Source organism: Ochotona princeps, chromosome 14 (assembly GCF_030435755.1).
Source record: "Ochotona princeps isolate mOchPri1 chromosome 14, mOchPri1.hap1, whole genome shotgun sequence".
NCBI classification, from domain to species: domain Eukaryota; kingdom Metazoa; phylum Chordata; class Mammalia; order Lagomorpha; family Ochotonidae; genus Ochotona; species Ochotona princeps.
In genome coordinates, this window is record NC_080845.1 from 19675929 (window position 1) to 19702116 (window position 26188).

At 43.5% G+C, this 26188-nt stretch overlaps 1 protein-coding gene across 1 annotated transcript in view; it reads right to left on the reverse strand.

Annotated features, from left to right (window-relative positions):
- The window catches only part of PALM2AKAP2 (PALM2 and AKAP2 fusion), a 303091-nt gene that overhangs the window by 102312 nt on the left and 174591 nt on the right, over positions 1-26188 (reverse strand). The window contains 1 exon segment of the mRNA XM_058672156.1: positions 16654-16739. Coding sequence (XP_058528139.1) covers positions 16654-16739 — 86 coding nt within the window.

Genomic DNA, 26188 nt, shown 5'->3' on the forward strand with positions numbered 1-26188 from the left:
GTTCTATTCAGTGGGTGCTCAAACCATTGCACCCAGATCAGTGCAGACAAACAGCAAAGAATTTAAGGTCAATTTGAAATAGGTGAGATCAGTATCCCAAAGCATTTCTGAATCATTTTTTTAAATACTTAATTTTTTTTTTTTTGAAAGGTAGAGTGACAGAGAGGAAAAGAGACAGAGACAAGGATCCATTGGTTCGTTCCCCAAATGGTTGCAATGGCTGGAGCTGAGCTGATCTGAAGCCAAGAACCAGGAGCCACTTTCGGGTCTCCCATGTGGGTGCAGGATACAAAGGCTTTGAGCCATCCTCCACTGTTTTTCCAGGTCATAAGCAGGGATCTAGATGGGAAGCTGAGCAGTTGGGACATGAACCAGCACCCGCATGGGATCCTGGCGCTTGAAGGGGGATGTTTAGCCAATTGAGCCATTGTTCTGGGCCCCTCTGAATAACTTTAACAGGAAATGAAACGATCCCAGTACAATGCTAGGATAAAGTACAACCAAGCAGTGATACAGTGAAAGCCAAAGTGGTCCAGTCACAAGCAAAGTCTTGAAACAAGTTTAGTGAAAATAGGAAAGTTGTGGAGCAGGCTTCTGAGCCCAGGAAGTCAATGAACATTTCTCTTCACCAGCTGATGTAAGGATTCTAAGGTAAAGAAGAGGTGAATGAAAACAGAGATAAAGGTCCCAGCCAATCTGCTGAGGTCAGTACAAATATTTGGAGGATGAATCACTAGTCAGAATCCCCTTTGTGCCCAATGGCTAAATAAGGATCCGGGTCTTCAGAGATCAGAGGGTCTACACCAGCTATTGGAGATGCTGTTGCACCTGCTGCATTCTCTGGGAGTAGCCGACCATCTGGCAGAGGCACAGCCTGAACATCTGGCAGCTGCATAGCCTATTGCTAGAAAAAAACAGAGGCATCCTGCAACCACCAGTGAGCAGGAAGACCTCCTGGATGACTTGATATGTAAATCGTCAACTGACCTTGGTTTTAGGCAATGGGTGACCTGGAACTCCAAGAGCCTCTCCCTGTCCTGGATTCTAGGGTTGACGTCAGAGGCAGACAGACGGTGCAAGCTTGTAGTCAGCTTAACCAGCTGGTTCTCCAGCACAACGATTCTGAAGCTACAGTTATTAGTCATGACTCATTTCTGCCTCTTACCACTTGGGCTTCTAGGACTATAGGGCCTACCAAAGAGCCATGCAACAAAGACAGGAACACCAGTGAGAATAGGCTCTGCACTGATCTGAGGCCTGAAAGGTTGTACCAGAGTGACATGAAGTGAACTGATGATGTCTGGCCGCAATGGCCTGATTGGAAAGGACAACCACCCTGCAGAAGTAATTTGGTTCCTGACCTCCTACTGCAGGGCACCCTCCTGATTGTTTTTTTAAGGGTTTAATTTTATTTTTATGGAAAGGCAGAACTATATAGAAGCAGAGATAGAAGAGATCTTTAACCACTGGTTCAATTCCAACATGGCCACAATGGCCTGCGCCGGGCCAGGCAGAAGTCAGGAGCCTGGAACTCTAGTTCAGGTCTCCCATATGGGTGAAAGAGCAACAGAGGAGGTGGGAAGAAAGAGAAGTAAGCAATCTTCCACTTGCTGGTTTATATCACCGATGACCGCAACCACTGGGGCTGGGCTAGGCTGGATCCAATAGTCCAGAATCGCATCCAGGTCTCGCATGTGGAGGGGAGAGAACTGGGCTACCAGCACTGGGATCATCATCCACTGCTTCCTTGACACATTAGCTGGGATCTAGATTGGCACTCTGAGTTATAACGAAGTGATTGTTTAACCTACTATGCCAAAAAGCTAGCCCCTATTTTCCCAATCTTAAAATAGTCATTGTATAAAAAAAGTAACAGTCTGTGAACTTTGAAGTATTTTAGACCTGGGAATGAGTCTTGAATCAACTCTTCCAGACTTTGTGACCTTGGGGAAGTCATTTACTTTTTCAGAGTATTGATTTCTCTATTTGCTTAATGCAATAAGGGTACCCATTGCTTGGGCTGGTTGTGTTAACTGGAATCATAAAGTGTTGAACATCGTGCCTAGCCCATGGTAAACAGTGGGAAGAAGAAGTAGAGGAGGGGGAAGAGGGAATGGAAGGAGAGAGAGAGCAAGAGAAGGGAAGGGGAAGGCAAGCAGGAGAGGGATGGAAGGAAGGAGAGGCAGAGGGAAGGACAAAGCACGGAAGAGAAGAAAAAAGGGCACGGACTGCTCCAGGATGAGAAAGCTTAATACAACCCATATGGAAGAGAAAGATCTATTTTAATAAACTGTCAAACATTATGAAAAATGCTTAGAAATGGATGTTTATTTTTATTTGAAAAAGAGAAAAAAAGATCCTTTGTTTCTTACACTTCCATTTCTCTTAAGTGGGATTTTCCTCTGTCATCCGGGGAATAAATCTAATACAAACTGACAATTTGTTAAAATACATCTGGGATTTTTTATTTTTTTTTTTTGCAAGAACCAACATTTCGGGCCCGGCAGCGTGGCCTAGCGGCTAAAGTCCTCGCCTTGAAAGCCCCGGGATCCCATATGGGCGCCGGTTCTAATCCCGGCAGCTCCACTTCCCATCCAGCTCCCTGCTTGTGGCCTGGGAAAGCAGTGGAGGACGGCCCAAAGCTTTGGGACCCTGCACCTGCGTGGGAGACCTGGAAGAGGTTCCAGGTTCCCGGCTTCGGATCAGCGCGCATTGGCCCGTTGCGGCTCACTTGGGGAGTGAAACATCGGACCGAAGATCTTCCTCTCTGTCTCTCCTCTCTGTATATCTGACTTTGTAATAAAAATAAATAAATCTTTTAAAAAAAAAACCCAACATTTCTAAAATGTATCAAGAACAAAAACAATAATTCTTAGAAATAATATTTGTTTATTTCTCAACTTAAATTGGCTTTGTCTTCAAAATTTCCAAAGGAGTTTTCACTATTTGGTGCCTTCAAAACTTGGGTCTGCTTAAATACGATAGGCCCCATGGGCGAGTGAATGACACAGCATTTAATCAAGTCAACTTTTTATTTGAAAGTTCACAAATATTTTATTATTTGTAGCATAATACAGAAATGCAAATATCTTAAGAAAAACTGAAAGAAGAAAGTCCCCTCAGCTCCAGTATAAGGGATATAGAGGTCTCCTAAAAAATACTGTAGGGCAACAATGAGCTGAATTATCCAGATTCAACAGAACCTCCTTTGCACTGCTGTGGGTCTACCTGCTTTTTCTACTATGTTCATGAACACGGTGGCAGAATAGTAACAACAAACAGAAAGCCAATGAGCTGAAGAACCAAGGGCAGGTCTGGGAAGCAATCCATTCCCAGAGACGAAAATCGGATCTTCTTGGTAGTGAACTTTTTTCCCATTTACTAAAAGGCCGAACAATAGAAAGAGAGGAAGAGAGAAAGGGTAAAAGAGAGAATCTTCTACCCCACTGGTTCACTTTCCAAATATCTACACAGCCAGAGTTGGGCCAAGCAGAAGCCAGAAGCCAGGAACTCTACCTAGGTCTCTCAAGTGGGTGTCAGGGACTCAAGCACTTGGTCCATCACCCGCTACCTCCCGAGTGCATTAGCAGAAAACTGCACAGGAAATGCAGGAGCTGGGACTTTTACCAGTGCCCTGACACAGAATGTAGGTATTCCAAGTAGCTGTGCCACACAGTATCCATAATCTTTTCTAAAGATTTGTTTATTTATTTGAAAAACAGAATGATGGGGTGGGGGCGGAGACAGAGAATCTTTCCTCCACTAGCTCCCTGTCCCAAATGCCTGCAAAGTTATATAACCTTGTCAGGCTGAAACCAGGAATTGGTAAGTCCTTCCAGGTCTCTCATGTGGGTAGCAGGGTGTAGGCACTTGCGTCATCATTTGTTACACTTCCTCATACCCTCCCAACTCCCCATGTATTAGCAGGAATCTGGGTAAGAAGACAAGTAGCTGGGACTTGAACCAGGCATTTGGGCATGGGATTCAGGTACCCCACATGGCGGCTCAACCCACTATACCACATGCCTGCTTTGAAAAGCCTAGGATCAGGGTGGTGGCTCAACATGCTAATCCTCTGCCTATAAAGCCAACATCCCATGTGGGAAACAGTTTGTGCCCTGGCTGCTCCATTTCTGATTCAGATCCCTGCTTATGGCTTGGGAAAGCAGTGGAGGATGGCTAAGATCCTTGAACTCTGGCATTATCATAGGAGGCTTCAGAAGAAACTCCTGGGTCCTAGCTTCAGATTGGCTCAGCTCAAGCCCTTACAGCTATTTGGAAAGTGAACCAGCAGATGGAAGATCTGTTTCTCTTTTCCTATGTAAATTCACCTTTCAAACAAAAAACAGATAAATCTTTTCTTTCTTTTTTTTTTTTTTTTTTTTACAAAAGGAAATCTGATTTTATCCTACCAGGTAAATTGCAGCCTCATAGCTAAGGAATGAATACAAACACATGTTTCAGAAAGCGGCCTTTTTTGTCAAGACTAGGGCAATGAAGACCCACTTCATATGTGTGCATACAGAACTCATCATTTGTTCTACAAAGCAAAGCAGCATGGTACAGTCATATTCCCCAGGCTCTGGCACCTCTTGCCTGTGTGGCCTTATTCAATGTTGGATAAATGGAGCAGGAGGCTATTGTTTTAGACCAAACTCTCCTACAGGGTCCCAACAGAACAATGTAGAAGTCAGAATGGGGACACCCATTCTAACGTTCTGCAGTCAAAGTAAATACAAACTAAGCTACTTCTCTGACTTTACAAGAACCCTGTCAAAATATGACTTAACAACCACATTTCTAAACAAGCCAGTTTTTTTCTTCTAAGATTTGCTTATTCTTCTTGCAAAGGCAGATTTATGAAAAGAAGGAGAGACAGAGAAAAATATTTCCATCTATTAGCTCACCTCCCAAAATGGCTCAATGGCCTCAGCTGAGCTGATTCAAAGCCAGGAACTTCTTCCAGTTTTCCCACATGGGTGCAGGGCTCCAAGGTCTCGACTGCTTTCCCAGGCCACAAGCAGGGAACCAGTGCCCATCTGGGATGCTGGCACTTACAAGGAAGAGGATCAGCCAATTGAGCCATCACAACAGGCCCCCAAACCAGCCAGTTTCAATAGGTATTAAAATGAAGTGAGAGAAAATATTCCATTCCTAGATTTACTCCCTAAATGGCCATAACAGCAGGGACTGGGCCAGACTGAAGCCAGGAGCCAGAAGCTTCTTCCAAGTTTCCCACATGGGTACACAGGCTCAAGCACTTGGGTTGTCCTCTGCTGCTTTCCCAGAGGCATTAGCAGGGAGCTGGACTGTAAGTAGAACAGGTGGCTCCTAAACCCATGTCTGTAAAGGATACTGGCACTGCAGGTATACTATAAAGCAGTGCCAGCCCCTGTCTTATCAGTGTTTGAGGACTACTGTAGGGTCTGCATTTTCGCTGGCCTATGGGTGTTGGCCTGCTTTGATTTTCTGCAGATAGTGTCACCAGTCCAATGTTTACAACGTTGGGGAAATATTCCTGTGCTTTTACCAACTCTATTACTTAGTAAAATCCCCACTTCCTCCATCCCCGCCCAAGTGGCCTCCTCCTAAAATAGATGACACTGATGTGTATATTCCCAGCAGAAGTTCCGACACATTCACAAATATTTCCTGACTACATCAGTGCGTTTCCTTCTGCGCACATTTGGAGCATTCCAGCACTGGGAGTGACTAATGATGATGAGTCGCTAGAAACTGTGTCTTGTTTCTGACTAGTAGGTCAGAGCCCAGCTGGAGATAAACCTGTTTTCTTAAGAATTATCTGCCCAATCAACTGGTTTTGAAACAGGGCTCAATTGCGAGGACCAAAGTTTATGGTTTTTGGCCAAACACAGAGTCCATTGGTGGAAAACATTGGTCTTTAGTGATGTTGGAAGGTAGTGCATCTGTTTTCAACTTAGGCATGGAACTGGACTGCCTATGCAGTTAATATATGGATGTACCATTCTTTTTTTTATTCATTAATTATATTGCATTATGTGACACAGTTTCATAGGTACTGGGATTCTCCCCACCCTCCCCAAACCCTCCCACCATGGTGGATTCCTCCACCTTGTTGCATAACCACAGTTCAAGTTCCGTTGAGATTCCCTCAGGATGTACCATTCTTAATATCCCTGATAATAGAAATTGTTTTTAAAATCCTTGTTAGAATCATCATGTTGCTGTTCACAACAGACTTTGTTGTTTAAAACAAGTCAGATATTGCAGAAATCTCATAAACTCTGAGTATAGTTCTAAGGACCAATGGAAAGAGCAATTTTGTTTCATTACATAAATATGTAAGATTGTTTAAGTGAGCATTTAGCATCCCTAATCCTGACATGTTCACACATTTCTTTCCCATCTTTTTTCAACCTGCTTTCTAATGGCCTGACCGCCCCCGCTTTTTGTTTTTCAGCTTAAAATAAACTTTATTGGGAGCTCTCCGGGGCAAGGTTCACAAGTCTGGTACAGACAGTGGGCCAAGGTTTAAAAGATACTTAATAAAAATCCTGACATGCATGTGAATTGTATGTGAGAAAAGAACACAAGTGCTCAGGAAAGATGATTCCCTGGCTTGAGGAACAGGCTGCAAAAACACTAATAGAGCTTAGTATGCGAAATGGGTGACCTGGATGACATTTGTATTCACTATCATTCCAATAGCTGCTTCTTCCTCAGAAATGAACCAGTGTTCATTTATTTTAACTCAGTATTCTGACACATTTCTGAGCTCCTCTAGCTAGAATTAGCAGCAGAGGCAGAAGAGGATCTGGGACCGGAACCCAGGCATTCTAACAGCGGGACCAGGATGCCAAAGTGGCACCTCTACCACGTTGCCACATGTTTCCCTTTGGTGCTAGCTGTTACTTTCGGCAACAGCACATGGCAAGGAAATAAAATGGCAACGGAGAAGGCACCTGAAACCTGTCGTTTGCCAGGAATATTACTTATCTATAGATAGGTCACTGAGAACTGCCAATGGCTGTGCCTTCATTTGCCTGACACCCTTTCCTTCCTTCCTTCCTTCCTTCCTTCCTTCCTTCCTTCCTTCCTTCCTTCCTTCCTTCCTCTCTCCCTCCCTCCCTCCTTTCTTTCCTTCCTTCTCTCTCCCTCCCTCCCTCCCTCCCTCCTTCCTTCCTTCCTTTCCCTCTCTCTCTCTCAAGAAGCATTTCCTGTGCAACATTGCCTTTGGTAAGGAAGCAGATGTAGAGTGATATTTAAAAGGTATACAATGTAAAAAGGACTTCAAATCCTAGAAGTGTCTCCCTCTCACTGCCCTCGTCCTCAGATACAAAGGGCTACTGGCTGGATACCACCTGCGACAATAGACTCTCAGCAGAATGGCTTTTTAAAGCCAAAGCCCAAGAAAGCTGCAACCTGAGGCCTCTCTGCCCTGACCGTCCCGCTTCCTCATGGAGAACATTTGTCCTTCCGGAGAACCACCTCTCTCTTCAGCAAGAAGCTTCACCCACAGAGAAGCTACAGCCTTTCTACACACGGCTTCCCCAAGTCCTTGATGAGGAAATGAGCCTTTTTCAGATGTTTTTTTCAGCCAGAAACACTCTTGCTACTGAGTGAAGCACAAGTGAGCTCTATTACATATGCAAGCAAGAACAGGAGGTTTTGCCGGAGAAAAGTCTGGTGTGGACAACAGTTCTATGTAAGCTTTTTAAAAAACCATCTTTGTTTACTTAAAAGGCAAAGTGATATAGAGAGGGAGCAACAGTGAGAGACAGATCCTCCACCCACTGGCTCACACCCCTTGTAGCCACAACAGCCAAGTTTGTCCCCAGAAGAAAGGTAACTCTGGAGCCATCCGTTTATCTAAGAAGCCAGCAGGCAGCATCTTCCTACTTCATTTGGAATATTTTTAAATTTTATGTAAAGTAATTGCCTCTCTGGGGATATTAAAATCCTAAGGCTGAAGTCGAGCCATCTGATGGTCAATGCTATTTTGAAAATTACTCTGAGAAGACAACATACCATTATATAAAAATGGAACATTTCGGTGGTTGGCAGGAGTTCGGGGAAGGAGAGAATGCAGACTTAGTCTTGGTGAGCTAGATGATGATGGTTGCAGACCAATAGGAACATACTTCATGTTACAGAATGGCATCTTTAAAATGGCTAAAATGCTCATTTTGTTGTTAATATGTTGTAACAACAAATTTGATAGGCTAATGAAGATGACTGAATTCAGGGCAGGTGTTTGGTCCAGTGGTTAATATACTACTTAGGACAACTGATGTATCAGAGTGTATGGATTTGGTCCCTGCTCAGCTCAAACTTGTAGCTTCTCGTTAATGTACACCTTGGGAAGCAGCAGGTGATAGCTTAAGTAGTTGTGTCCCAACAAGGGGGATTTCTTGGCTCATGGCTTCAGTCTGGTCTACCCCTTAGCTATTATGGGCATTTGGGGAATTTGGGAAATGAATCAATAGAGACCTCTCTCTAGCCTCCCTCTGTTTTCACAAAAACTGAAAAAGAAAATACACATTAGATTAAAAAGCAAAAAGGCTGAGAGGAAATAGAAAGCAAGAAGAAAGGAGACTGATGACACACCCTCCCAGCAGCAGTGACCTTAAAGGGCCAAGAAGGTTGCTCAGAAGATTTACTGAGCACCTGTAAGCACAGTATGCTTTAACTTCATTAACTGAACAAACAGTGACAAATAAACCAAATCAAATGGCCAAGGCACACATAAAATGTCATCAGTCATCAGCAAAATGTACATTAAGGCCACAATGACACACACACCTACTAGGATGGTTAGAATCAAAGGACTGGGCCTGGCACAGCAGCTCAATAATTAAATCCTCACTTTGCAAGTGCTGGGATCACTTACGGGCACCGGTGTGTATCCTGGCTGCCCTGCTTCCCATCCAGCTCCCTGCTTGTGGCCTGGATAAGCAGTCAAGGACAGCCCAAAACCTTGGGACTCTGCACCCGTGTGGGAAACCTGGAAGAAGTTCCTGGCTCCTGGCTTCAGATTGGCGCAGCACTGGCCATTGTGGTCACTTGGGGAGTTAATCATCAGATGGAAGATCTTCCTCTCTGTCTCTCCTCCTCTCTGTATATCTGACTTAAAAAAAAAAAAATTCCAAGGACTGACAATAACAAATGCTGGCTAGGATGTGGGAAAACTGGGACATTCACCCATTGTTGGTGGGAAATGAACCAGTACAGTCACTTGGAGAAACAGTCCTTTAAAAAGTTAAATAGATGCACCATACGACCCAGCAATTCCACTCCTTTGTACAGTACAAAGACAAGAGAAACATACGTCTGCACAATGACTCACATGTAATTGTGTCATAGCAGCATTGTTGCAAAAATTCCTTAAAGTTGCAAACAGACACCCGCTCCCCCCTAAAAAAAGAAACCAAACACTAAAAGTAAAACACTAGAATACCCATTAACGATTATTCAGCATTAAAAGGGATGAATGGATACTGATAGAGGCTGCCACATGAATAAACCTTAAAAAAATTTGCAGGACCCAGTGACTAAATCCTAGTGACTAATGCCTGGCCTTGCATGCGCTGGGATCTCCTGTGGGTGCTATTTCATATCCTGGCTGCTCCAATTCCCATCCAGCTCCCTGCTGGAAAAGCAGTAGAGGATAGGATGGTCTTGGGGCTTTGCACCAATGTGGGAGACCCAGAGGAAGCACCTGGCTCCTGGCTTCGGATTGGCACAGTTCTGGCAATTGAAGCGACTTTGGGAATGAATCAGCAGGCAGAAGATCTTTCTCTCTGTATCTTCTTCTCTTTTTATACCTGCCTTTCCAATAAAAATAAGTAAATCTTAAAAAAAAATGCTAGGCCAGACACATATTGAACATTCAAAATATGCAAGACAATGGAGATAGAAATGGGATAAATAATGGCTTGAGGTTGGGGTAAGAATCTGATTAACTGTGGGAAGGCATGGGGAATTCTGTTGAATGATAAAAATGTTCAAAAAACTGGATTATGGTTAGGAAGTTTACTAAAATTAATAATTTAAAATGGTATCTGTTTGAAAGTCTAGCAACAGGAAAACACACACATATACAGAGAGAGAGAGAGAGAGAAAGAGAAAATATCTTTCATTCACTCGCTCACTCCCCAAGTGTCTACAATAGCCAAGCCTAGGACAGGCTAAAGACAGCAAGCTGAATTCTCAGTTTCTGCTACATGGGTGCCTGGGACCCAAGCTCTTGAGCCACCATCCTGTTTCCCAGGATGACCTAGAGGGAAGCTGGACCAGAAGCAGAGCAGCTGGGACTCAAATCCAGGTACTACAAGATTGGATGTAGGCATCCCTGGTGGCAACTTAGTCAGCTGTGCCTCAACACCCACCCCACTAAAAATTTTTCAACAAAATTTTTCACCCTTACATGGGTGAAATTCATGACATGAAAATTATATGGCCCAATAAAGTTGTATTTTTTTAGATGCCCTTTAGACCCTCTAAGAAGAAAAAAAAACATGGAGGAAAATGGCTGAGAGGGGAAGCTGGGAGCAGAGTGGCAAGAGACAGTACTCAGGTGAGGACACAGGAGTAGGTTTTAGGAAGGTCTGTCACCCCATTTAACTGTAGCCCAGATTAAGGTCAAGATTCGTTTCTTTGTAGAGTTGTTCACTCAACAAATATTGACAATGGCACACGATGTGTTAGAGACTTGGCTGAATGCTGTGTACGGATGTGTGCTCAAAACGAGATTTGAGCAAGGGAGGCTGGACATTACACAATGACATCTACGGTTATTTATGCACCTGGCTGTGGAGGAGAAGGACAGCACTCTATCCGTGGGTTCCATAACCACAGATTCTACCAACTGAGGATCAAAAAGATTTTGAAAAAAGACATTTTTTTCTCTTTTCATGATTCTCTAAATAAATAACACAGGATACCAACAAATGATGTAGCATTTACACTGAATTGGGTTTTGTCAGTCATCCAAGAGATGATTTAAAGTACACGAGACAATGTTTGAACATGAAATGCAAACACTGTGCTATTTTAAATAAAGTACTTAAACATCTACAGATTTTGGAATTTGCAGCCTTGTTCCAATCCATCATGAATACTGAATGACAGCTGTACTGGGTCCTGGGAGAGCATGTGACAAGTTCAAGAAAACAATATGTTAGTCTAAAAATTCAAATATAAACAGGAGCTGATCAGGCTGGGGGAGAAAAGGAAGAGGGACAAGAGACAAGATCCAGGAAGCAGCAAGTGAAAGCCACCTGGTATTTAAAAACAAAGCTTGTTCTTTGGCAAAGGGAGGACTATTAGCGCTGGAACGGCCTTTAAAAAAGATCACTTTGGCTGTAAGTAGACTAGAAAAGAAGGCAGGTGTGGGGACAGAGAGACACAGTAGAAGGAAGAGTGGATAGAAGGGAACTGGAATTAGAGAAAAGAAATCTGGGAAGCCACAAGAAGGCAGCACCTCAGTCAGTGTTGAAGAGATGGGCAATCACAGAGGGTTGGACAGGGGAGGCCCCGAACACCATCTCAGAGCAGGTGGACAATCACAGAGCCAAGAACTGCACGAGGGCTCCTGTGCCCATGCCCCGCACAGTGTCGATGACAGGCAAAATCCAGATGTTTTCACACCTAACAGGCACCTGGAACACTTAGTCAGGACACCACTTACTAAACCCTGGTCTTCTGAGTCTGGTTTTTTGAAAGAAGCAGCCTGGGAAGTTGTTTTTTGTTGTTTTTGACATTGTTGCAGGTGGTTCTCATGGTCAAACAAGTTGAGGAAATACTGATGTCATCTCTCTCTCTCTCTCTCTCTCTCATCTATCTTATTTCATTCAAAGTCTGGACAAGGAGCAAAAGATAGACCACAGTAGGTATCCTGAAACATGGTAACCTCTTTTTTTTTTTTTTTTTTTTTTTCAGTGAATGGGATGATATGGCCCAAGAAGTTAGTGGTCCTCCTAAAATGAGAACAGATAAAAGCTTGCAAGGATGAGTGTAGTAAAAGAAACAGTGATGGATCTGTATAATATTGTTTTTTTTAAAGATTTATTTATTTTTATTGCAAAGTCTGATAAATAGAGAGGAGGAGTGAGTCCAATCCTTAGAAGTGTATTATCAGTATATTATTTTCTCAAAATAAATGACTGCAGGCTTGGTGTCTACAAACGACATTGATTAATCATTTCACGATTCTGGAGGCCAGAAGCACCAATTGAAGGTGTCACCAGCCTGCATGCCCCGTGAAGGCTCAGAGTCTCTTTCCTTGCTCCTCCAACCCTGCCTGCTCTGCCTGTGTCCTGGCTGACAGTTGCCTAACTCCCATCTCCACCACTCCCATCTCTTCACCTGCCTTTCTCCATATGGATGTGTTTCTTTTCTTGTTAACAAGGATAAATGTCATTGGTCTAACTCAACCTCATTAATCCAGGATAACGACATCTCAAGATTGTTAACTATATCCAAAATACTCTTTTTCCACATTGGCTAACATTCAACTGGTATGGGCAGTTAGGAATTTAACATATCTTTTGGAGGGGAAGGGCAAGGTTTCACTATTGAATCAGCTGTCCTGAGCAATTGAAAATTGTCAAGAACGTCCATGATGCACCTGACCTCAGTGTATTGACAGGGGGTTTTTCATAGAAATGCTCTTAGTTCACTGTCCTTAGAATGCCAGAAATTTATTATTGAATTCATTTGCCCGAGACATGTATATTTTCTTTTTTTTTTAAAGATTTATTCATTTTATTACAGCCAGACATACACAGAGGAGGAGAGACAGAGAGGAAGATCTTCCGTCCGATGATTCACTCCCCAAGTGAGCCGCAACGGGCCAGTGCGCGCCAATCCGATGCCGGGAACCTGGAACCTCTTCTGGGTCTCCCATGCGGGTGCAGTGTCCCAAAGCTTTGGGCCGTCCTCCACTGCTTTCCCAGGCCACAAGCAGGGAGCTGGATGGGAAGTGGAGCTGCCAGGATTAGAACCGGCGCCCATATGGGATCCCGGGGCTTTCAAGGCGAGGACTTTAGCCGCTAGGCCACGCCGCCGGGTCCAGAGACATGTATATTTTTAAAATCATAACACTGTCATTTCATAACAAAATATTTAAAGGCCACACACAAACTATGTCCAGTTAATAATGATATTGTAAAAAATATTTGTAGAAAGAAAAGTTCTAAGTATCATGATAGACACAAGGATACCTTCAAAAGTTTGTAAGAAAAAGGAATTAAAAGATGAGTTTAGGGGCCTGGTATAGTAATGTAATAGGATAATATTCTACCTGAAGTGCCAGCATTCCATATGGGTACCAGGTCAAGTCCTGGCTGCTCCAATTCCGATTCAGCTCCCTGCTTATGAACTAGGAAAGCAATTAAGGATGGCCCGGGTCTTTTGGCCTCTGTATCCATGTGGGAGGCCCAGAGGAAGTTCATGGCTTTAGGTTGCCTCAGCTTTAGCCTTGTGGCCTTTGTAGGGGGTAAATCAGGAAATGGGAGATAACTCTCTCTTTCTCTCTCTCTTTTTCTCTCTTTCTCTTTCTCTCGCTTCTCTCTATAGATCCGCCTTTCAAACAAAAATAAATGAATCTTTTTTAAACAAATAGGATAAGTTCACTCAGTGCAAAAAAAAAAAAGTGAAAACCATGCATAGGTTTTTTTTATAATACAAATTTTCCCTGGAGTCTTTGAAGTACCCTTACTTGTCAGAAGATGAACAAATTAAGCTATTGAGTGATTTCTGCTTATATCACGCTTGCAAAGCGTTAATGAATCAGGTTTTTATTTAAGAGGTGGAGACACTTAGAGCTCTCATTTGATGGATGACTTCCTAATTGTCTGCAACTGCCAGATTGAGAAGGACCAAAGTCAAGATGCACAAACTCAATCCAGGCTTCCCTCATGGTGGCAGGAAGCTAGTTAGCTGAGCCTTCACTGTGCCTCCCAGGGTCTGGATTGGCAGGAAAGGAGTCGGGAACCAGAGCCAGGCATCAAAATATACTCTGATATAGGACACGTGGATTTTAACCAGTGTCTTACCAGCTAGTTAAGCACCCACTCCGTAACCAATGTTTTAACGGATTATTTTGTTTTCCCAGGATAAAGGCCAACAACAGATGATACTGCAAAGATGTGAGAAGCAGGTATTGAAAATAGGGTTAGCTAAAGATAAATATACAAGAAGGAGTCTGGTTAGTTAATGAGCATCAGGCACCTACATAGAAAATAAAATATTTTGGGCCCGGGGGCGTGGCCTAGCGGCTAAAGTCCTCGCCTTGGACGCCCCGGGATCCCACATGGGCGCCGGTTCTAATCCTGGCAGCTCCACTTCCCATCCAGCTCCCTGCTTGTGGCCTGGGAAAGCAGTGGAAGACGGCCCAAAGCTTTGGGACCCTGCACCTGCGTGGGAGACTCGGAAGAGGTTCCTGGTTCCCGGCATCGGATTGGCGCGCACCGGCCAGTTGCGGCTCACTTGGGGAGTGAATAATCGGATGGAAGATCTTCCTCTCTGTCTCTCCTCCTCTCTGTATATCCAGTTTTACAATAATAATAAAATCTTTAAAAAAAAAAAAAGAAAAGAAAAAATTTTATGTTGGATACAAAGACACGATGGATATGGCAAGCAGTATGGGTGGAAAATAGCCTGAAACTAAAGGAAGAACATTAATGACTGCTGTGTAATGTGGAAACCTAAAGGTAAAAAGAAATTTTCTCTTCTGGGGGTTTTATAAATCCTTTGCTGAGCCACCATTGACATTAACAGAGAGAGTCTACAATATTTGTAGGAATTTATTGGTGTATGAAAGCATTTCAAATATACATGAAAAAATGCAAGTAAAATATTAAGCTACATACCAAAATTTTTGAAATTCTGTTTACTTGTATTTAAACATATTCCTGTGTTGCTTGATTATTTAAAGTGTGGGGCATACATTCCTCAGAGTGAATTCTTGTAAGCTAAAAATCATCTTGGGTATGGCATGATGGCCTAGTGGCTAAAGTCCTTGCCTTGAAAATGCTGGGATCCCATATGGGCGCCAGTTCTAATCCCATCAGCTCCACTTCCCGTCCAGCTCCCTGCTTGTGGCCTGGGAAAGCAGTCGAGGACGGCCCAAAGCTTTGGGACCCTGCACCTGTGTGGGAGACCTGGAGGAAGTTCCTGGCTCCTGGCTTCAGATTGGCGCAGCACTGGCCATTGTGGTCACTTGGGGAGTGAAACATCGGATGGAAGATCTTCCTCTCTGTCTCTCCTCCTCTCTGTTTATCAGACTTTGCAATAAAAATAAATAAATCTTAAAAAAATCTTTTCTTATAAGAAGTGTTCAGCTATTCATTAAAAGAGAGAAGGAAGAGATACTGTCAATAAAGTTAGACTAGATGACCCCAAATATCACTCTTTCGTAAAGAAGCTGGTACCAAAGATAAGTAGACTGGCTAAACACTGGTCTTAAAAATTTTTGAGACTTAGGTAAGACTTGCTTTGATCAAAATGTGTATTTTGCTTTTGTTGAAACAAACCCCAGTATGATCTTTTTACATCTGTCTGCACCACAACTGCAGTTATATTGGCAGATGCATCTCAACAAACAATCTTCAGAATGACAGACACCAAGGGCCCATCTAAGCCCACCAGGTTCTTACCACAGGCCATGTCCCCCTGTCAGTGAGCTCCTAACTACACCTTGTCCGTCCTTGCCGTAATAGCCATATTTGGATGGCCTTTTTCATCAATCAGGCAACTATCCAACTCTTCATTTAATTTCACTATGGTAACATTTGCTTACTGCTATCATGTGTGACATAGAACACATAAACTCAGTCTTATGTATTACAAAAAAAGCCTGAAGACATTTTGCTGTGTTTTCTTCAAAATGCACAACTTCTAATAAACCCAGGATGAAATACCTCTGTTACATCTCAACATAAAAAGAGACAACACACTTTTTTGTTTTTCCAAGAAAAATCCAGAAATGGCATACATTCAAATTCTACTCATCCAAAGCAAAAATGTTAGGAAGCCTCCCCATCCCAAGCCTTTGTGAACTAAAGTAAAACCTAATTCTGAAAGGGTAAGGCCATTCCCTGGTGCCTACTCCAAGAGGAGAGGGGAAGTGGCTGTGTTTCTGGTAACTTTTGCTGTAGACTCCTTCATCTAGGTAATGATGAGAAATCTGTGAATTTGTTAAAGATGTGATTGATTTGATTTGAAGATGGCTCATTTCATAAACCTTTGTCCATTAGCATTCCGGCCGCGGTGGGCCATCTGTGGCCTTCACGCTGACATCAGTGAAATCTTGAGTCAAGATCAAAGCTGTTTCATGTCTCTCTGGCCTTTCTTCACAATGCACAGTGGGGCTCTACTTCTCAGCTCAGACTTTTCGACTTGGCTCCACCATCCCCACGGGTGTTACCACTTGCAAACAGACTATATGTAGATATGCAGTGAAAATTCGACAACATTCCTGCTGAAATCAAGGCTTACATTGTGGCTTACATGTGGTTTCCTAACCCAGATCCCACATTTCAGACAGTCTTACAACCTCACAGACTCTAGTGATTAAAGAGAGAACCCCACAGCATGGAATGACAGTTCTTGTTGGACCCCAGAGGAGGCCTTTACTTGAGAGATGCATTTTCAGCAAAGATCCCTTACCTTGATCGTCATGTCTGGACCAGATGATTCTGTGACATCCAAGGCTGCTTCACTTCCCTTTAGCAGGACACTCTCCCATCCGGCTCCTAGAGGGGAAAAAAAAGCTTAATATGAGCCCTGGTGGGATCAGCTAACGCCAACACACCAACAAACACATGACTACCATTTTGCAGGTGACTCGTATAGGAAACAGATGAAGACCTACTGGCCCCTTACCTGTCTGGTGGTTACCAGCACAGCTTTCTTTCAGAAGGGCAGGCAGTTAGCACCTCTTTGATTTTCAGCTGATTGTCAGTCCATGGTCTATGACCTATGTCTTCTAGAGTTTTTCCCTAGCCCACAGTGGAGAAGGGCTCAAATGAGTTCCTCCACAATCCATTTGGTCTAATTGGGAGCTTAAAGTGGATGCATAATGCAGAAATACACTCTTCTAATTCAGTACTCAGAAGAAATTACTCTCAATTATTCTTATGTACACCTACTGGAGCTGACACTTAACTCTCGTTTGTACAATCCGCCCATACTTTCTCTCCAACTCTTCAGAGGTGCTCATGTTTCCTTCTTCTGAAGTCATCGTATCTTTTCCAAAAGTGAATATCTGGCAAGATACAAGGCTCTCTTCTCTCTGATTCTAATTAGAAATCAGTGGCTTGTGTTTTAAAACATTCGTGAGCACATCACTGGAAAATGACATGGGAATTGCATGTATAAACAGAGTTGGAGTGGTCTGTATTATTGGAAGCTCTAAAAAATGAGATGTACGTTTTATAAAAATATGATTATCACAAGTAAAGTCATCTCCTTAAAGGTTAGTAAAGTAATATTTCATAGAATTTTTCGAAGTCTGTTTTTCTTTCTTTCTTTTTTTAAAAAATCTGTTTTTATTTGAAAGACAGAGAGTACTTCCATATGTTGGTTCACTCCCAGACGGCCACATGGCCAGGGCTGAGCCAGGCCAGGGCCAAGAGCCAGGATCTTTTTTTTTTTTTTTTTTTAAGATTTATTTATTTTTACTGCAAAGTCAGATATATAGAGAGGAGAAGTGTGAGAGAGAGAGGAAGATCTTCTGTCCAATAATTTACTCCCCAAGCGGCTGCAATGGCAGGAGCTGAGCTGATCTGAAGTCAGGAGCCAGGAGCCTTCTCCAAGTCTCCCACATGGGTGCAGGGTCCCAAGGCTTTGGACCATCCTCGACTACTTTCCCAGGCACAGGCAGAGAGCTGGATGGGAAGTGGGGCTGCTGGGATTAGAAACGGTGCCCCATATGGGATCCCAGCACGTTCAAGGTGAGGACTTTAGCAACTAGGCTACCGTGCCAGGCCCAAGCCAGGATCTTTATCCAGATCTCTCACATGACTGGCAGGGATGCAAATACTTTGTCCATCTTTTGCTGTTTTTTTTTTCCAGGCCATTAATAAGGAGTTGGATCATGAGTGGGGCAACTGAGACTCAAACTAGTGCCAATATGGGATACTGGCATTGCAGGCAATGGCTTTACCCACTATGCCACAATGCCAGCACTTATTTTATTTCATTTAAAATTTTTTTGTTTATTTAATATTATTTATTTGAAAGGGAGACAGAGTCAGATAGCCAGAGATAAGCAGACAGGCAGAGATCTTCTTTAGGCTGCTTCCTTCCCCAAGTGTCCACCAGGGCCAAAGCCAGGAGCCAGGAACTCCATCCGGGCCTCTGATGTGGCAGGGAACCAAGTTCTTGAGCCACTTCCCAGGGCTCACATTAGTAAGAAATTGGACTCCAAAGCAAAGAGAGAACTCAAAGCTAGGTATTTTGGATGCAGGCCTGCCAAGCAGCATTTTAACTACTGTGCCAAATTCTCACCCTCTTGGGTTCTATTTTAATATGTAGATAAAAATTCTTATAATTGGCATAACAACTGCCTGTTTGAGAATGAATGACTATAATCTAAAGCATTAAAACTCTTATTCTTCTTAATAGGATAAAATTAGATAGCATCTGTTTACATTATTTAGCTATTTAGCACACAATTTTCCCTTAGGAAAGAGAATTCAAGGACAATATTAAACCCAGATTTGTATGCATAACCAAATTCCAGCTGTCTACCAATACGTTCATTTAGAACTGGCAAATGTTTCCTGTTTGCCACACAGTAATCATTTTAAGGTTCTGTGATTTTGTAGTTTTTGTTGCAACTTTCCAAGCTGCTGTAGTGTAAGCAACCATCAAAAACATGCCCAAATGGGCATGACAAGGTTCCAATAAAACTCAGTTTACAAGAACAGAGGGTGGGCCAGATTTGTTCCTCAAGACCCACTTATAAGCTTCCGTGCCAAGTCAAGAAGTCAGAGGTGATATACCACAGCATTTCTAGCAAGGATTAACTGCACAACCAGGTAGTGAAATTCTAACCATTTTGAAACTGCATGGCTATTTCTTTATTTTCAAGCTTTTTCCTTTAAATTTATTTATTTGGAAGGCAGAGAGAGTTCTCTCCCATTCACTGGTTCACTGCTCAAATGCTAGCAACAACCAGAACTGAGCCAGGCCAAAGTTAGAAGACAAAAACGGAATGGTGGCAGGGAGCCAAGCACCAAGGTGTGCAACAGCAGGAAGCTGGACTCAGAAGTGGAGCTGAACCTCATGTCCAGACATTCCAATACGGGGTGTGGGTGCCCCTAGCAGGCACTTTACAGCTGTGCCAAACACCTCTTGCTACATTATACCAAAATGAAATCAATGCAATTTTAATATTCTCATTGGTTATGGTTTCTTATTTTATAGTTGAGATCCTTGACTATTTTGTTTTATTAGATTACTTAAGACCCAGGGGCTATAATTCATTGTGAGGTGCAAATAGAGCACTTCTTTCTGATAAAGCTTGTAGGAATTGGGTCAGAGGAGTTTGGGGACTTGTTCTACAATTTCTTCTCAGAAACTCTTGCGTGGAGGTTATCATTTTTGTCTTCAATGCGTGTTTCTGGGAGAGGAATCTTATCACATGAACATATTGGTTGTCTGGCATGCCTGCATTGATTGGACTAATGCACCCTCCTGGGTTAGACTACTGGTGGTGTCGGTTGGTCTGATTGACAGAGACACAGATGTTGGCATGATGCATAGTCATAGAATATTTGTGTCCCTCTCTTCCCTGTTCCACTGATGTTTGAGCAATCCGATCTGAGTGAGCATCAGACACAGAGGCTTCAAGTGCTCTTGTGTGGTGCAGCTTGCCCTCTCGCATTCCTGCTATAGCACCAGGCTCGCCCCAGTTAGCCTTCAAGGAAGTGAGAGCCATGCGAGTTGGACCAAGTCTGTACCTTGGCACCAAGTCAGGTCTAGATCAGCCAACTTCCAGACCTACAGCATGTGTATGACAGAAAAACCTCTTGAGTTTTGGGGTGATTTCCCAGGCAGCAATATAATCACAACTGCTAACAGACACAACCTATAAGGACATTCTAAATTAAGAGTTTTGGTTCAAGTACTTTGACCTTTGTTATGGAAATATAGCCCTCTGTTGCATAAAGCTTTCATGTGCAAGCATTGATTCTCCTTCTACTTTGGGAAGATTGTTTTCCCTTAGCTATAATCATTTCTTTTGTAATCAATAACATCTTTATTAAAAGCTATATGACCATCATGAGAAGATATGAAACCACAAAAATATGTATTCTTACCATTTTAGTCTACAAACAAGACAACACTTTAAGTCTAGCCTATCATTGCATGGTGAGAGCAGGAGAATACAGACAGAATAGTTGAGCTTAAAATCGTATTAATTCTGGGGCTGGCATTGTGGCATTTTGGGAAAAGCCATAGCCTACAACACTGGCATCCCATGTGGGCAGTTCGAATCACACCTGTACCACTTCCGATCTAGCTGCCTGCTAATGGATTGAGAATAGCAGCAGAAGATGGGCAGTGCTTGGGCTCCTACCACCCACATGGAGACCTGGAAGAAGCTCCTGGCTCCTGGCTTCATCCTGGCCCCACTCTGACAGTTGTTGCCCTCTCTCTCTCTAACTCTCCCTTTCTCTCTGTAACCCTGTCAAATAATAAAATAAATCTTTATAAGGAAAATATCTCAAAAATGAAAATTTTCTTAATCTTGATAAGAAGTTGCGAGAACAGAAACATATTATTTTAGGAGTCTAAGGGGAATAGCCGTGTTTTGGAGAACAAAAAACAATACTGTGGGCCATCTGAGAATGAAGTTGGGTGTAGCATCAGGGAAGCTGGAGAGCTGTGCCAATCAAAGATGGAGAGCACTTGAGGGGATAATAAAGAGGTCTTCTGAGAACAGCCATGCTTAGAAGTTGATCATAAGTTACATTTCATACGACGCTAGGACAGAATTCTTTCCTCACGCTCGTACTTTCAGGGGTGATGTGGTCCACACCACTGTCTTCTAACAGTGCCCTCTGCCGGAATGAGAATGACCCCAGGATGAAGTATAAAGAGGGAACTTGGAAACCAAGAACCCGCTTATAAACATGGACCCAGAGAGGACACCTCACTAAGAATCCTGCTGAAGAGACTTAACCCCCAGAGTGTAAGTGCTAGAGCCATGGGCCAACTCTAACTAAACAGGGCAGGACACTTTGTTACTTGGATAACTGGAAAAGTAGATGACTGACACTCTACTGGAGGGTGTTTACCCATTGGAAAATGCCACTTTCCATTTCCAAGTGGTGATCGCCATTGCAACAGTGTGGAAAGCTGGTAATTTCTTCAGCTCCTGCATTTTATCCATGAGTTTCAGCATTTGTTTTCTTGTTTGAGTTCCTAGTTCCTGAGAAGAATTCCCACTCCACTAAGAGACATGATTTATAACCACAGCACAAACATTTAAACAGCTGTATAATCATAAGAGACAGACATTCCAGGCTGCTGTATTTCTAGACTAATTATATAATCATAGAGTTTGACCTAAGAATTTGGTTACATCATACACTCACATACATCAGATTGGATCTTACATTTCCACATACTGTACATATCAGCAACCATTTTTCTCTCTCTCCTTCTTCCTTGGCTCAAATTCTTCTAACTTCTCTGAGAAATCATACTTTATACTAGTTCTACAACTTTTAGCAAAACTACTACTAATTTATTCCAATTTAAAAAAATGGATCAAATTTGGCACCTGGTGCTATAACCTAGTGCCTAAAGTCCTTGCCTTGCATGCATCGGAATCCCATATGGGCACTGGTTCATATCCTGGCTGCTCCACTTCCCTTCCAGCTCTCTTTTCGTGCCTGGGAAAGCAGTCTAGAATGGCCCAAAGCCTTGGGACCCTGCACCCATCTGCATGGGAAACCCAGAAGAAGCTCTTGACTCCTGGCTTCAGATCAGCTTAGCTCGGGTTGTTGTAGCCACTTGGGTAGTGAACCAATGGATGGGAGATCTTTCTCTTTGTCTCTCCTTCTCTGTAAATCTAACTTTCCAATGAAAATAAACACATCTCTCTCTTTTTTAATGGATGAAATCTCCAGGAAAAGAAATGACATATTTTTCCCAAAAGACAATAAGTATGAATTTCTCAGTGGTAGGAAAGATTGGAGTGTGTACACTTGTAGCTAAGGTATGCTTATCCATACTCTTCAGAGACAGTTTTTTTTTTAAAGAAGATTTATTTATTTTTATTGAAAAGTCAGATATACAGAGAGGAAAAGAGACAGGAAGATCTTCTGCCTGATGATTCACTCCCCAAGTGGCCGCAACGGCTGGAGCTGAGCCTGTCCAAAGCAAGGAGCCTGAAGCTTCTTCTGGTTCTCCCACATGGGGGCAGGGTCCCAAGGTTTTGGGCCATCCTCAATTGCTTTCACAGGCCAAGAGCAGAGAGTTGGATGGGAAGCAGGGCAGCCAGGATTTGAACTGGTGCCCATATGGGATCCCAGCGCATCCAAGATGAGTACTTTAGCCACTAAGTTACCACGCTGGGTCTCAGAGACAGTTTTATAAAGATCTTTGAACAGTAAATGAAATCAGACACCATGATTTTTGTTGTTTTTTAAATATACCTTCTCGCCTTGCTGTACAGCCAGCTCCCCAGCATCAACCTCCTGAGCTACAATTAGAGGATGTGCTCAGCTGTCTTATCTGGCTCCTGCTACTGTTTCCTATTGGGAATGTTGCAGATGAGGGTCCACAGGGTAGTGCAACCAAACTGAAGGAGCTAAGCTTAGGGTCTGGCTAGAGAAGGCAAGGACACACTAGAGGATGCACAAGGAGAGGGACTGGGCTGGTAGCAGGTAGCCATGAGGGCTTGACTGTAGCAACTGGTGGACACATGGCTTTGGTGTTCAAACGGAAACAGAACACAGTGCTGCACAATGATAATGGTCAGGGAGGCCTGGAGACGCAGCAACTGAAGCCATGTCAGAACACAAAAGTAGCCAACCTCCTTCATTCCAATGCTAATTCATACTAAAACATAAAATTAAATTAAAATAAAGAGTTAGAGACCCGGAGAATATAACAGTGGGCACTGGCTGTGCCGACTCCTGGAGTCAACAGGTAGAAGCAAAGCAAGAAAGAGAAAAGTCTCAATGGACCCTTGCGGATATATCACAGGAGTTCACTTCCTGGCCTCCATACAGTTGGCAAGGTCATGTAACCAGCTCTTGTCAGTGGCAGTGGGCAACAGTGAGTACCATCACTTCTGGGCTGGAGGCTTGAACTGCTACTGATGCAGGACCCCGCAGAGTACCTTCTGTCCAATGATTCACTCCCCAAGTGACTGCAATAGCCAGAACTGTGCAGATCTGAAGCCAGGGGCCAGAGCTGCTTCTAGGTCTCCCACACAGGTGCAGGATCCTAAGGCTTTGGGCCATCCTCGACTGCTTTCCCAGGCCATAAACAGGGAGCTGGATGGGAAGCAGAGCTGCCGGGATTAGAACCAGCATACATATGGGATACTGGTATGTTCAAGGTGAGGACTTTAGTTGCTAGGCCACAGAGCTGGGCCAGCAGAGCACCTTCCCTTCCGCAAGCAGAAGCAGGTATGCTGCAGATGATGGTGAACATCACATACATACACATCACACATAGTCCCAGAGTAAGGTTAAAGCAGACCAGAGGCACAGCCAGTCCACAGTGGCCATGCAGGACACGTGTCTAGGAAGCCTTCATTGTTTTAAAGCCATGTGACCAGGGTTTATGACAACAGACTAGCCTAGCCTAGTATTACGAGAGGAGGAATCCTTGCTGACTGGTGTACCCCATGAGTCTCACCTAGTTTATCACGGACAAATTCTCTGCATGCAGGTTACAATGAACCATGTGCTCCACTCCTCTAGGGGACTCCTCTTTGTTTCCATGAACCCAGTACTGATTGCATAGCTGACCTACATCTCACAAAGGATTTAGGTTCTGAAGACAAAAAGCAGAAGCCTGCATGACCAAAATTATCCTTAAAAATCCCTTAAATCTCACGTAAAGTACACTATAGCTTTCCGTGAACCCAATAAAACTACTTTTTGTTCCAGCTTTGGAAGAGATATCCTTCTTCTGTTAAATGCCAGATGCTGTTATTGGCTTGGCTTAAGGTCATGCAGTACATGAAATCCTTGTCTCAAAGCTATAGCATTCCTTAGGGTTTGCTGCTACTCAAGCAAATGCTGTCAGCTTCATGGAACTAGGATGAACTGTGGGAATAGCACATTAACATCTCCCTCATACTAGGGGAAGACATTTGTGCTACTTCTGGCTGCAATAGTAGAAAGAATGGTTAATGGAGGCTTAAACAACAGGAAATCATTATTGGTCACATAACAAGGTGTCCAAACACAGGGTAGCATCAGAGGAGGCTAATTCAGTGGCTCAATGGGCTCATGGCCTTGGCTGGCTTTCTGCTCTCTTGTATTTCTTCCACAGTGCAGCAGTTCCATGTGTCATGGAAAAATTCAGAAGCAGAAAAGGAAAGATTCTCACCACTGCCATACAGAAGTCGTCCCTGGAAGCATCCCCAACCACTCACCCATGCAAGTTGATCCTCAACATCTCACCAGTCAAAAATGCAACATAAACATAAACCTATGCCTAAACAATCATGGAAAAACTACCAATGTGACTTGGGAGTTAACGAATCAAGATTTGCTCTCTGGGTAGGGGAGGGCTTCAGCTTTGCCTGAACATATGACCAACTGGAGAATGAACAAGGGTATAGTCTACAATCTTGTCCAGCAAGAAAGAATGGAACAGTTGATGCCCCTCATAGGCAACCAGTGTGGACTGGTCAGTCACAAGAGGATACACTCATAGACTGAAATAGCAAACAATCACCTATGCTTTTTTCTCATTCATTCTGTTAGAAGCAGATAAGTGAATTCATGTAAGTTATATACACAGGTGATGCTGGGAGTCAGCCTTGCTTTCCAGTGCCTCATCCTCCATGGTACTGTCTTAGCTCAGCCCTGCTGTGACAGCCCCTCTGCACCCTCACTGGGAAAGGACAGTTCTGATCATCAAACCCACTTATGGAGACATACACTAGAACCTGAGCAGAAAGAGCCCTTAAAGTACGCCTCACAGGGGTTGCTGGTCAAGGCTGCCTCCACGGATCATTATCAACCAGCTTTCAGACTCTTGAGAGCAGGATCCTAGCTTGATCCACAAAGAGTTTCACCCAACTATCCGTTAAACAAGATGTACTGGTTTGGGGCAGCTGGATTTGAGGGACAGGTAGCTCAGATAGTGCTCCAAGGAGAAAAGGGAACTGCTAAGGAAGAGGAAGGGGCAGGAATGGGGAAAGGGTAGTCTAAGGTTTCTGTAACCACTCTGAAAAAACAAACAGGCTGTGGTGGCTTGGGTCCTCCAGATCCAGAGGAGGAGACCAGAGGTAGAAGCCACATGCAGATGTAGTCGCCAGACACAGTGCATCTGAGCTCTTTGAAGGAAGGGCCGCCCACTCACAGGTCCATCCTCAGGCTCACTCCAGCCCTCAGCATGCACAGGAGGCCAGCACAGGGTGGGGGCTCATTAAATAGTTCGTACATTGTACTACAATTGACCAAGCCTTGTCTGTTCCCCTAGAGTGTCACCAATGGGCGTCCCTTACTATCTACAAGGCCTTTCCTTGGTGTTGCTCCTCATCACCCCACAAAATCAGGTGCACTTGTAGTTGAAATGGGCAGTCTTAAATCCTGAGCTGGTTTCTTTCTTTGCCAAGGTCTCGTTGATAGTAACTGTTAAGTTAGGGCTGAAAGAGACAGGCACATTTTGTTTGTTTCCTACATAACGGTTTTCTGTCCTCATTCTACATAGAAAAGCCGGCTCTCTGGAAATCATTTTGCTTGATCACAAAAGAACTGAGGCTAGGGTCTCTGTACCACTGCATTTTAACTCTTTCCCTCACCCAAGACACAGAGAGCCTTAGAATCAAGATTTGGCCAGATATTTCTCTTGCTGTTAATTGTCTTTGGCTTCAAGTAACCCTAGTGATGGGTTTTTCACTCTTACTGTGTTCTTACGGGAGTTCTCAGCAGGGTGGTCACTCAAACTTAGCGGAACTTCAGAACAATGATTTGACTTTAAACACTTGGTTGTGGGA